At 48.4% G+C, this 12,069-nt stretch overlaps 1 protein-coding gene across 4 annotated transcripts in view; it reads right to left on the reverse strand.

The window, feature by feature from the left end:
• Nucleotides 1-11,163, reverse strand: part of SAMD4B (sterile alpha motif domain containing 4B) — a 32,711-nt gene extending 21,548 nt beyond the window's left edge. For all 4 annotated transcript variants that reach the window (XM_069746524.1, XM_069746523.1, XM_069746520.1 and 1 more), the window contains exons 1-6: nucleotides 11,066-11,163; nucleotides 4,745-5,066; nucleotides 2,826-3,281; nucleotides 2,507-2,746; nucleotides 2,309-2,418; nucleotides 1,921-2,007 (exon numbers count right to left, since the gene is read on the reverse strand). In XM_069746524.1, the coding sequence (XP_069602625.1) occupies nucleotides 1,921-2,007; nucleotides 2,309-2,418; nucleotides 2,507-2,746; nucleotides 2,826-3,281; nucleotides 4,745-4,940 (1,089 nt within the window). In that variant the 5' untranslated portion in view covers nucleotides 4,941-5,066; nucleotides 11,066-11,163. The remainder of the gene's footprint in view (nucleotides 1-1,920; nucleotides 2,008-2,308; nucleotides 2,419-2,506; nucleotides 2,747-2,825; nucleotides 3,282-4,744; nucleotides 5,067-11,065) is intronic.
• Between the last annotated feature and the right edge of the window lie 906 nt (nucleotides 11,164-12,069).

Genomic DNA, 12,069 nt, shown 5'->3' on the forward strand with positions numbered 1-12,069 from the left:
GTTGACACTGTTGTACCCTCGGACTGCAGGGCAGCTTGAACTTGTTTGGATGTTAGTCGAGGTTCTTTATCCAACATCTGCACAATCTTGCGTTGAAATCTCGTCAATTTTTCTTTTCCGTCCACATCTAGGGAGGTTAGCCACAGTGCCATGGGCTTTAAACTTCTTGATGACACTGCGCATGGTAGACCCAGGAACATTCAGGTCTTTGGAGATGAACTTGTAGTCTTGAGATTGCTCATGCTTCCTCACAATTTGGTTTCCCAAGTCCTCAGACAGTTCTTTGGTCTTCTTCCTTTTCTCCATGCTCAATGTGGTACACACAAGGACACAGGACAGAGGTTGAGTCAACTTTAATCCATGTCAACTGGCTGCAAGTGTGATTTAGTTATTGCCAACACCTGTTAGGTGCCACAGGTAAGTTACAGGTGCTGTTAATTACACAAATTAGAGAAGCATCACATGATTTTTCGAACGGTGCCAATACTTTTGTCCACCCCCTTTTTTATGTTTGGTGTGGAATTATATCCAATTTGACTTTAGGACAATTCTTTTTGTGTTTTTTCATTTAAGACAAAATAAATGAAGATAATAATAACAGAATTTTTGTCAGCAATCATTTTCAGGAAGAAACTGAGTATTATCTGACAGAAACACGAATTGCAGGGGTGTCAATACTACTTTTGGCCACAACTGTAAAATAAATTGTATATATATATATATATATATATATATATATATATATATATATATATATATATATATATATATATATATATATATATATATATATATATATATATATATATATATACATATATATATATATATACATATATATATATATACACATACATATATATATATATATATATACATATATATATATATACACATACATATATACATATATATATATATATATATATATACACATATATACATATATATACATACATATATACATACATATGTGTATATATATATATATATATATATATATATATATATATATATATATATATATATATATATATAAATAATCTTTGCTTGTGTTGCTTTATTTCCAATAACGCTTTCAGTTTTTGGTGGATAGTGCTGTGTGAGGGCTGGTTTTCTACCACCCTCAGCGGATGTTTTTATTGATATCATTTTGGAGTACATATGACATCCTGATGGTTACTTATTGCATTTTTTTGCACTGTTACGGAGTCTGCGAAGAAAAAGAAAAAAAAAAAAAAAAAAAAAAGATTCTGGCGTTTAGATTTTTTTTTTCCCCACGTTTAACTGTACTTCTTAGTGCCCTTAAGGGACTGGAACCTGTGATCATTCGATCACTTGTGCCTCTTGCAGCAATACCACACTGCTGTATAGCGGAGATCACGATCTCCTGTAAGAGGCAGCGAAGGGCCGGCTTTCACAGGAGTACTGTAATGACGAGTTAGGGGGGCTCAGCAGAGACCTCCACTCGTCACGGCAACCCTTGCGATTATGTCACAGGCGCGCCGATGGTCGCATAGATAGTGGCGTATAACAGGTTAACAGCCGCAGAGCTGCACCCGGGGCTGTTAGGAGGCAGATGATGACCGATTATCACAGCCATCATCTGCTAGGAAAAGTTGCGGGCTCGGGTTATGAGTCCCAAAGTCAGGAAGCTGAAATATGACATAACTGTGCGTCAGTTACCGTTAAGGGGTTAGTCGAGTTACGAGGTTGCTTTTTTGTGCTGCCCCCACTATTGGCCATGTCGGGGTTCTCTCTGTTGTAGCCGTGAACGTGAATAAACTTCAGTTCATGTTTTCGCAAAAAATAAAAAATCTGTGACAATAGCTGCTAAACACTTGGGATTTCTTAAAGAAACCACCCCAAAAAAATCGGAATAAATGTATAAAACTTGCAGAAAACTAAGATGTCTTTTACCTTCTCTAGTGAACGGAGGACGCTCTGTCTTTCGCGTAACTTCTGAATGCTCAGAGCGATTTTATGTCGGGCTCCCTTAGTAACATTCTGATGGAAAAAGAAGGAGAAACACAAATACTAAGAGCCGGGGACTTATCCTGGACACCAACAATAATCACACGAGATTTCCCCAGGGCCGTTATTTACTGTGGCCGTGTCTGACTATCCCAATGACTGGGCCGAGCTGCGTCCTTACATCCGGCGTGTGCCAGGACGGAGAATGACGTTTTGCATTTTGCTAGAGACACACAAGCACTAGATCCAATTACTTAAGAAATCAATTAACCCATCGGTATCTTAGGAATGCCCGTGTACACGGCGGAGGTGGAGGGACGTGTCGTCCGCTTACTTGGGATTCCAGGTGCTGCTCCGTCAGCATCATCATCTCCTCGTAGCTCATCTGCGCGAACAGCGATGCGTATTTATGGAGACGTAAACTTTTCAGCCAGGAGGGAACATCTGTAGAGGGCGAAAAAGTAAAATTGTATCAATAATCATCAATCAGATATAAATGGATAAACCCGATGCCATTTCTTGCGTTCCGTACCTTTCATCCCGCTCCCATCCTCTTGAAATGTGTTGCGTCCAGAGCCCAGCTCCTCTGTCTGCTCGCTTCCCGAAGAAGCCACGCTGCTCTGCGGGGAGAGGGGAGCATGGTCGGGGGTGAGGAAGACGGGGCGCCCGACAGCCTCCTCGCTCCCTCCCCACTCGTTAGACGATTGCTGGGAGGTAGGTATCAGGGACATGGAGCGCTTTAAGGGACTTGGGTGTATTTGGCAGGAAAGCACTGCAAAACAGAACGGCACGTGTGAGATCTAGCACCGGGGGTCCGCAGTCACCGCCGCTCCTCGGTGCTTCACTCCTACCTGAGCTGCCGCCCACATTCTGGATGGCAGAGGGCACTGAACTGGAAGAAGGAAAGGGCATGAGTCCATTTTCTCGCATTGGCTTTTCATGCCAGCTGTGCCCTGACTCTCCCATGCTGGGATCCCCCGGGGCCTGCCACTCATCAGAACCCTGCCGCATGTGTGTGCCGTGCCGGCTGTAACCTGCAGACATTCGCTCTTCCAGGTGGTTGAGCCACAGCGCCAGAGAGTTGCGATCGTCCAGCGTGGTGGCGGGATGGATCAGTGCATAGGACAGGAGCTGTCGGCTCTCCTCGATGTACAGGTTGCTCTCGGTGGTGTACGCCAGCACCTTCTGCAGCAGCTTCATGTACTCGCACTTGGCTTCCGTGTTGCGGGGCTGCAGTAGGGGCAAGTGGGACAGCAGCAGCGAGATCACCTTCTCCTTAGACTCCTGGTGCCACTGGCTGATGAGCGCTGCAGAGGAGGAGACAGAATACCAGATAAACATCACTATTACCGGTCACGGCTCACATTTCACCCCGCCGCTTCCTCTACAGGAATGTGGGACCGCTGCAGCCAGTCAGTGGTGATCAACGAGTCATAGCAACAGTCAGTATGGGGCTAAAGTGGACAAGGGAGTGAGGACTAACAGATGACCTGAGCAGTGCTTTTATTTATTTTTTTTATTAAGAGGGGGCCCTTTGAAAAAAAAGCAAAAAAAATAAAATAAAATAAATGACCATCACTAAGTGTTTGGCAGCAGCAGTCACTTGGGTTTCAGAACTTAGTGAGTGATGGCGGCACCTAAAAGGTATTGGCGGGGGATCAGTAAGAGGAGTGATTTCGTTATTTTACTGCATTACGAGTGTTTCTTGAACCCCTCCAAGACATATGGCGTATATTTACATCACCGGCCGTGTCCATCCCTTTAATGCAGGCTCACACACTGATGCCGCACCTTTACAGCCGAGGCCCTGTGCCTGTCATTGTGAATCTCCTGTGAATGCTGGCTCGTGGCCGCCGTTCATAGGAGAGCATAATTTCTGCTATAAGTAGAAGGGCTGAAACTCTGCTACTTATAACACAGGCGACAGGACGATCGCAGCTTCAAGTCTCCTACAAAAATTTTAAAAAGTTCAAATCACCCCCTTTTTGCCACATAAAAATAAAACAAAAAAATACACATTTGGTATGGCTTCGTTCAGAAATGTCCAAACAAAATATAAAAAATTAATCCGATCGGTAAATGGCGTAACAATAAAAATAAAATCTAGAGCCAGAATTACAATAGGAGGAGATCAAAACATTGTATCTACCCAAAAAAGGGACCAGGAGTGGCTAAACGTGTCCGACCAAGTCATCATGAGTTATATCACAAAAAGGATGTAAGTTACGGTACAATAGAAATGTGGGTCAGCACCGGCCCGGAATAAGATTTCTAGTGGGGCCAGCTGACCACAGACTAATGATGGCTGAACCCACCGGTATCAATGGTCCGCCTAATGTGTACGGGGCGCCGGACGACTGATGGTCGGGAGAGGTGTAGACTGGATAAGTCCAGTTTCGGACTGCAGATCGCATTGTTCTCCAGTCTCCGGCTCTCACAGGATGCAGGAGAGCTCGGCGGAATGAGCTCTGTGGATGGGAGACAGCAGGGATGGCGGTCTGTAAAAAGGTCTGTGGACCGCCATCTAATGTGTATGGCCACTCTACTGCAGCGCTCCTTTCCCGGCTCAGTTTTTATTCCAGTAAGAAGATTAATAACACCTTAAAGGCGCAGTACAAGATTTTAGGAAACTGCAAACGCCATCCCTGGCACATTTTCACATGGCAGTGGCCGGTTAAGGACAGTATGCAAAAGAACAGGATATTTATTAAAAAAAATTAAAAAAAAGAATGATCTTTCTGGCGGCAGTCAGCAAGTTGGTCTCACTCACCAGCGCTGTTGGCCTCCGTCTCGAGGATGTGGATCTCGGAGCAGTCCGATAGCGAGTGCTCCAGGCATAGCTGGAGGAAGCGCGCCTGGGTCCGGGTGATCCTCTTCAGGAGGGACAGCAGGGCCACCGTCTGCTCACACTCGTTCCAGCCCTTGAACCACTCGGATAGCGTGCTCACCTGGTCTCGGAATTTCATTGTGCAGGTGAGAAGGTCAACGACTGAGGGATGCGGGCGCTCCTATGACATGGCGTAACGTCGTCTGTACAGGGGGGGCCCGGTCAAAGGATGGCACATGGGGTGTAACGGGGTGTGACGTGTAACCTGGGAACACAGGGAAATAAAGAAGACGAGGGTTACGGCATCAGTCACGGTGTGCTTAGCATCATTACTATACAGCACATGTACCGAGGGTATACAGAGATCCAACAGCAATGTACACACAGTGCACATACACTACACACCAGGCACTGCACGCGCCCAACGCATACACACTGCACACACCAGGCACTGTACACACATTGAATATACACTGCACACCTCGTACACACCAGGCACTGCACACACACACACATCGCATACACACTGCATGCGCCCAACGCATACACACTGCATGCGCCCAACGCATACACACTGCATGCGTCCAACGCATACACACTGCATGCGCCCAACGCATACACACTGCATGCGCCCAACGCATATACACTGCACACACACAACAAATATACACTGCACACCCCATACACATATACCTAGTACAGTCTGTACACTCCCTGTATATACAGTGGCAGTCTGTACACTCCCTGTATATACAGTGGCAGTCTGTACACTCCCTGTATATACAGTGGCAGTCTGTACACTCCCTGTATATACAGTGGCAGTCTGTACACTCCCTGTATATACAGTGGCAGTCTGTACACTCCCTGTATATACAGTGGCAGTCTGTACACTCCCTGTATATACAGTGGCAGTCTGTACACTCCCTGTATATACAGTGCACAGTCTGTACACTGCCTGTATACCTAGTACAGTCTGTACACTCCCTGTATATACAGTGCAGTCTGTACACTCCCTGTATATACAGTGACATTCTGTATACTCCCTATATACCTAGTACAGTATGTACACTCCCTGTATATACAGTGACATTCTGTATACTCCCTATATACCTAGTACAGTCTGTACACTCCCTGTATACCTAGTACAGTCTGTACACTCCCTGTATACCTAGTACAGTCTGTACACTCCCTGTATACCTAGTACAGTCTGTACACTCCCTGTATACCTAGTACAGTCTGTACACTCCCTGTATACCTAGTACAGTCTGCACACTCCCTGTATACCTAGTACAGTCTGCACACTCCCTGTATACCTAGTACAGTCTGCACACTCCCTGTATACCTAGTACAGTCTGCACACTCGCTGTATACATAGTACAGTCTGTACACTCCCTGTATACCTAGTACAGTCTGTACACTCCCTGTATATACAGTGACATTCTGTACACTCCCTGTATACCTAGTACAGTCTGTACACTCCCTGTATACCTAGTACAGTCTGTACACTCCCTGTATACCTAGTACAGTCTGCACACTCCCTGTATACCTAGTACAGTCTGCACACTCCCTGTATACCTAGTACAGTCTGCACACTCCCTGTATACCTAGTACAGTCTGTACACTCCCTGTATACATAGTACAGTCTGTACACTCCCTGTATACCTAGTACAGTCTGTACACTCCCTGTATATACAGTGACATTCTGTACACTCCCTGTATACCTAGTACAGTCTGTACACTCCCTGTATACCTAGTACAGTCTGTACACTCCCTGTATACCTAGTACAGTCTGTACACTCCCTGTATACCTAGTACAGTCTGTACACTCCCTGTATACCTAGTACAGTCTGTACACTCCCTGTATACCTAGTACAGTCTGTACACTCCCTGTATACCTAGTACAGTCTGTACACTCCCTGTATACCTAGTACAGTCTGTACACTCCCTGTATACCTAGTACAGTCTGTACACTCCCTGTATACCTAGTACAGTCTGTACACTCCCTGTATACCTAGTACAGTCTGTACACTCCCTGTATACCTAGTACAGTCTGTACACTCCCTGTATACCTAGTACAGTCTGTACACTCCCTGTATACCTAGTACAGTCTGTACACTCCCTGTATACCTAGTACAGTCTGTACACTCCCTGTATACCTAGTACAGTCCGTACACTCCCTGTATACCTAGTACAGTCTGTACACTCCCTGTATACCTAGTACAGTCTGTACACTCCCTGTATACCTAGTACAGTCTGTACACTCCCTGTATACCTAGTACAGTCTGTACACTCCCTGTACACCTAGTACAGTCCGTACACTCCCTGTATACCTAGTACAGTCTGTACACTCCCTGTATACCTAGTACAGTCTGTACACTCCCTGTATACCTAGTACAGTCTGTACACTCCCTGTATACCTAGTACAGTCTGTACACTCCCTGTATACCTAGTACAGTCTGTACACTCCCTGTATACCTAGTACAGTCTGTACACTCCCTGTATACCTAGTACAGTCTGTACACTCCCTGTACACCTAGTACAGTCCGTACACTCCCTGTATACCTAGTACAGTCCGTACACTCCCTGTATACCTAGTACAGTCCGTACACTCCCTGTATACCTAGTACAGTCTGTACACTCCCTGTATACCTAGTACAGTCTGTACACTCCCTGTATACCTAGTACAGTCTGTACACTCCCTGTATACCTAGTACAGTCTGTACACTCCCTGTATACCTAGTACAGTCTGTACACTCCCTGTATACCTAGTACAGTCTGTACACTCCCTGTATACCTAGTACAGTCTGTACACTCCCTGTATACCTAGTACAGTCTGTACACTCCCTGTATACCTAGTACAGTCTGTACACTCCCTGTATACCTAGTACAGTCTGTACACTCCCTGTATACCTAGTACACTCCATGTACACTCCCTGTATACCTAGTACATTCTGTACACTCCCTGTATACCTAGTACAGTCTGTACACTCCCTGTATACCTAGTACAGTCTGTACACTCCCTGTATACCTAGTACACTCCATGTACACTCCCTGTATACCTAGTACAGTCTGTACACTCCCTGTATACCTAGTACAGTCTGTACACTCCCTGTATACCTAGTACAGTCTGTACACTCCCTGTATACCTAGTACAGTCTGTACACTCCCTGTATACCTAGTACAGTCTGTACACTCCCTGTACACCTAGTACAGTCTGTACACTCCCTGTACACCTAGTACAGTCTGTACACTCCCTGTACACCTAGTACAGTCTGTACACTCCCTGTACACCTAGTACAGTCTGTACACTCCCTGTATACCTAGTACAGTCTGTACACTCCCTGTATACTTAGTACAGTCTGTACACTCCCTGTATACCTAGTACAGTCTGTACACTCCCTGTATACCTAGTACAGTCTGTACACTCCCTGTATACCTAGTACAGTCTGTACACTCCCTGTATACCTAGTACAGTCTGTACACTCCCTGTATACCTAGTACAGTCTGTACACTCCCTGTATACCTAGTACAGTCTGTACACTCCCTGTATACCTAGTACAGTCTGTACACTCCCTGTATACCTAGTACAGTCTGTACACTCCCTGTATACCTAGTACAGTCTGCACACTCCCTGTATACCTAGTACAGTCTGCACACTCCCTGTATACCTAGTACAGTCTGTACACTCCCTGTATACCTAGTACAGTCTGCACACTCCCTGTATACCTAGTACAGTCTGTACACTCCCTGTATACCTAGTACAGTCTGTACACTCCCTGTATACCTAGTACAGTCTGTACACTCCCTGTATACCTAGTACAGTCTGTACACTCCCTGTATACCTAGTACAGTCTGTACACTCCCTGTACACCTAGTACAGTCTGTACACTCCCTGTATACCTAGTACAGTCTGTACACTCCCTGTATACCTAGTACAGTCTGTACACTCCCTGTACACCTAGTACAGTCTGTACACTCCCTGTATACCTAGTACAGTCTGTACACTCCCTGTATACCTAGTACAGTCTGTACACTCCCTGTATACCTAGTACAGTCTGTACACTCCCTGTATACCTAGTACAGTCTGTACACTCCCTGTATACCTAGTACAGTCTGTACACTCCCTGTATACCTAGTACAGTCTGCACACTCCCTGTATACCTAGTACAGTCTGTACACTCCCTGTATACCTAGTACAGTCTGTACACTCCCTGTATACCTAGTACAGTCTGTACACTCCCTGTATACCTAGTACAGTCTGTACACTCCCTGTACACCTAGTACAGTCTGTACACTCCCTGTATACCTAGTACAGTCTGTACACTCCCTGTATACCTAGTACAGTCTGCACACTCCCTGTATACCTAGTACAGTCTGTACACTCCCTGTATACCTAGTACAGTCTGTACACTCCCTGTATACCTAGTACAGTCTGTACACTCCCTGTATACCTAGTACAGTCTGTACACTCCCTGTATACCTAGTACACTCCATGTACACTCCCTGTATACCTAGTACAGTCTGTACACTCCCTGTATACCTAGTACAGTCTGTACACTCCCTGTATACCTAGTACACTCCATGTACACTCCCTGTATACCTAGTACAGTCTGTACACTCCCTGTATACCTAGTACAGTCTGCACACTCCCTGTATACCTAGTACAGTCTGTACACTCCCTGTATACCTAGTACAGTCTGTACACTCCCTGTATACCTAGTACAGTCTGTACACTCCCTGTATACCTAGTACAGTCTGTACACTCCCTGTATACCTAGTACAGTCTGTACACTCCCTGTATACCTAGTACAGTCTGTACACTCCCTGTATACCTAGTACAGTCTGTACACTCCCTGTATACCTAGTACAGTCTGTACACTCCCTGTATACCTAGTACAGTCTGTACACTCCCTGTATACCTAGTACAGTCTGTACACTCCCTGTATACCTAGTACAGTCTGTACACTCCCTGTATACCTAGTACAGTCTGTACACTCCCTGTATACCTAGTACAGTCTGTACACTCCCTGTATACCTAGTACAGTCTGTACACTCCCTGTATACCTAGTACAGTCTGTACACTCCCTGTACACCTAGTACAGTCTGTACACTCCCTGTATACCTAGTACAGTCTGTACACTCCCTGTATACCTAGTACAGTCTGTACACTCCCTGTATACCTAGTACAGTCTGTACACTCCCTGTATACCTAGTACAGTCTGTACACTCCCTGTATACCTAGTACAGTCTGTACACTCCCTGTATACCTAGTACAGTCTGTACACTCCCTGTACACCTAGTACAGTCTGTACACTCCCTGTATACCTAGTACAGTCTGTACACTCCCTGTATACCTAGTACAGTCTGTACACTCCCTGTATACCTAGTACAGTCTGTACACTCCCTGTATACCTAGTACAGTCTGTACACTCCCTGTATACCTAGTACAGTCTGTACACTCCCTGTATACCTAGTACAGTCTGTACACTCCCTGTATACCTAGTACAGTCTGCACACTCCCTGTATACCTAGTACAGTCTGTACACTCCCTGTATACCTAGTACAGTCTGTACACTCCCTGTATACCTAGTACATTCTGTACACTCCCTGTATACCTAGTACAGTCTGTACACTCCCTGTATACCTAGTACAGTCTGTACACTCCCTGTATATACCTAGTACAGTCTGTACACTCCCTGTATACCTAGTACATTCTGTACACTCCCTGTATACCTAGTACAGTCTGCACACTCCCTGTATACCTAGTACAGTCTGTACACTCCCTGTATATACCTAGTACAGTCTGTACACTCCCTGTATATACCTAGTACAGTCTGTACACTCCCTGTATATACCTAGTACAGTCTGTACACTCCCTGTATACCTAGTACACTCCCTGTATACCTAGTACACTCCCTGTATACCTAGTACACACACTGTCTCCGTCCAGGCTCCCGCACAGCTGCCATCACCGGGAGGAGAGGAGCAGACAGCCGAGCACACGCACACATTCTGTCACACTCACACATTCTGTCACACGCACTCCTCGCCCTCCACCACCAACTTCCCACACTCACACTCCTCACTTCTGCCCCTCAGTGAACAGCCTCCTGCCCGTTGCTATGGAGATGAGTTGGGGACAGGGGGAACGACTAGTGCTCCCTCCGCCTCTTCTACCTGATCGCGTCCCCACCGCTGCGTAACCCAGCCCTCCGCCTTCCTTCCCGCCCGACCCCCACACTGACCATAACACCCCTCACTCACCGCCCGGTCAGGCCTCTGCACTCCCCCGGGGAGCCACACAGGCAGCCACCGCTGCCAGCACGTCGCACGTTACGTTCTGCGTGCTCACCGACGTCACCACGCACGCACTACTGCACAGAACCAGCCCTCTGAAACTGATTGGCTGACGGATCAAAGCGACGAAGGGGAACATCAGAGGCCCCGCCCTTCGGACCCGCCTTTCACATCGACGCCTTGATTCTATTGGTCAGTCTCATTTTGAGTGACGGGAGTGGAACAATGCAGGGGGCGTGGCTTAAAAGTGACTGCTGCGGCGGGGACTCGGGAGTTGTGAGGAGGACTGGGGCGGAAGAGCGGGGAGGCACCGGGCGGTGCGGGGGCAGAGGGGCGACCGCGGGGAGGCACCGGGCGGTGCGGGGGCAGAGGGGCGACCGCGGGGAGGCACCGGGCGGTGCGGGGGCAGAGGGGCGGAAGAGCGGGGAGGCACCGGGCGGTGCGGGGGCAGAGGGGCGGAAGAGCGGAGAGGCACCGGGCGGTGCGGGGGCAGAGGGGCGACCGCGGGGAGGCACCGGGCGGTGCGGGGGCGGAAGAGCGGGGAGGCACCGGGCGGTGCGGGGGCAGAGGGGCGACCGCGGGGAGGCACCGGGCGGTGCGGGGGCAGAGGGGCGACCGCGGGGAGGCACCGGGCGGTGCGGGGGCGGAAGAGCGGGGAGGCACCGGGCGGTGCGGGGGCAGAGGGGCGACCGCGGGGAGGCACCGGGCGGTGCGGGGGCAGAGGGGCGACCGCGGGGAGGCACTGGGCGGTGCGGGGGCGGAAGAGCGGGGAGGCACCGGGCGGTGCGGGGGCAGAGGGGCGACCGCGGGGAGGCACCGGGCGGTGCGGGGGCGGAAGAGCGGGGAGGCACCGGGCGGTGCGGGGGCAGAGGGGCGACCGCGGGGAGGCACCGGGCGGTGCGGGGGCAGAGGGGCGACCGCGGGGAGGCACCGGGCGGTGCGGGGGCGGAAGAGCGGGGAGGCACCGGGCG

Source organism: Ranitomeya imitator, chromosome 2 (assembly GCF_032444005.1).
Source record: "Ranitomeya imitator isolate aRanImi1 chromosome 2, aRanImi1.pri, whole genome shotgun sequence".
NCBI lineage: Eukaryota > Metazoa > Chordata > Amphibia > Anura > Dendrobatidae > Ranitomeya > Ranitomeya imitator.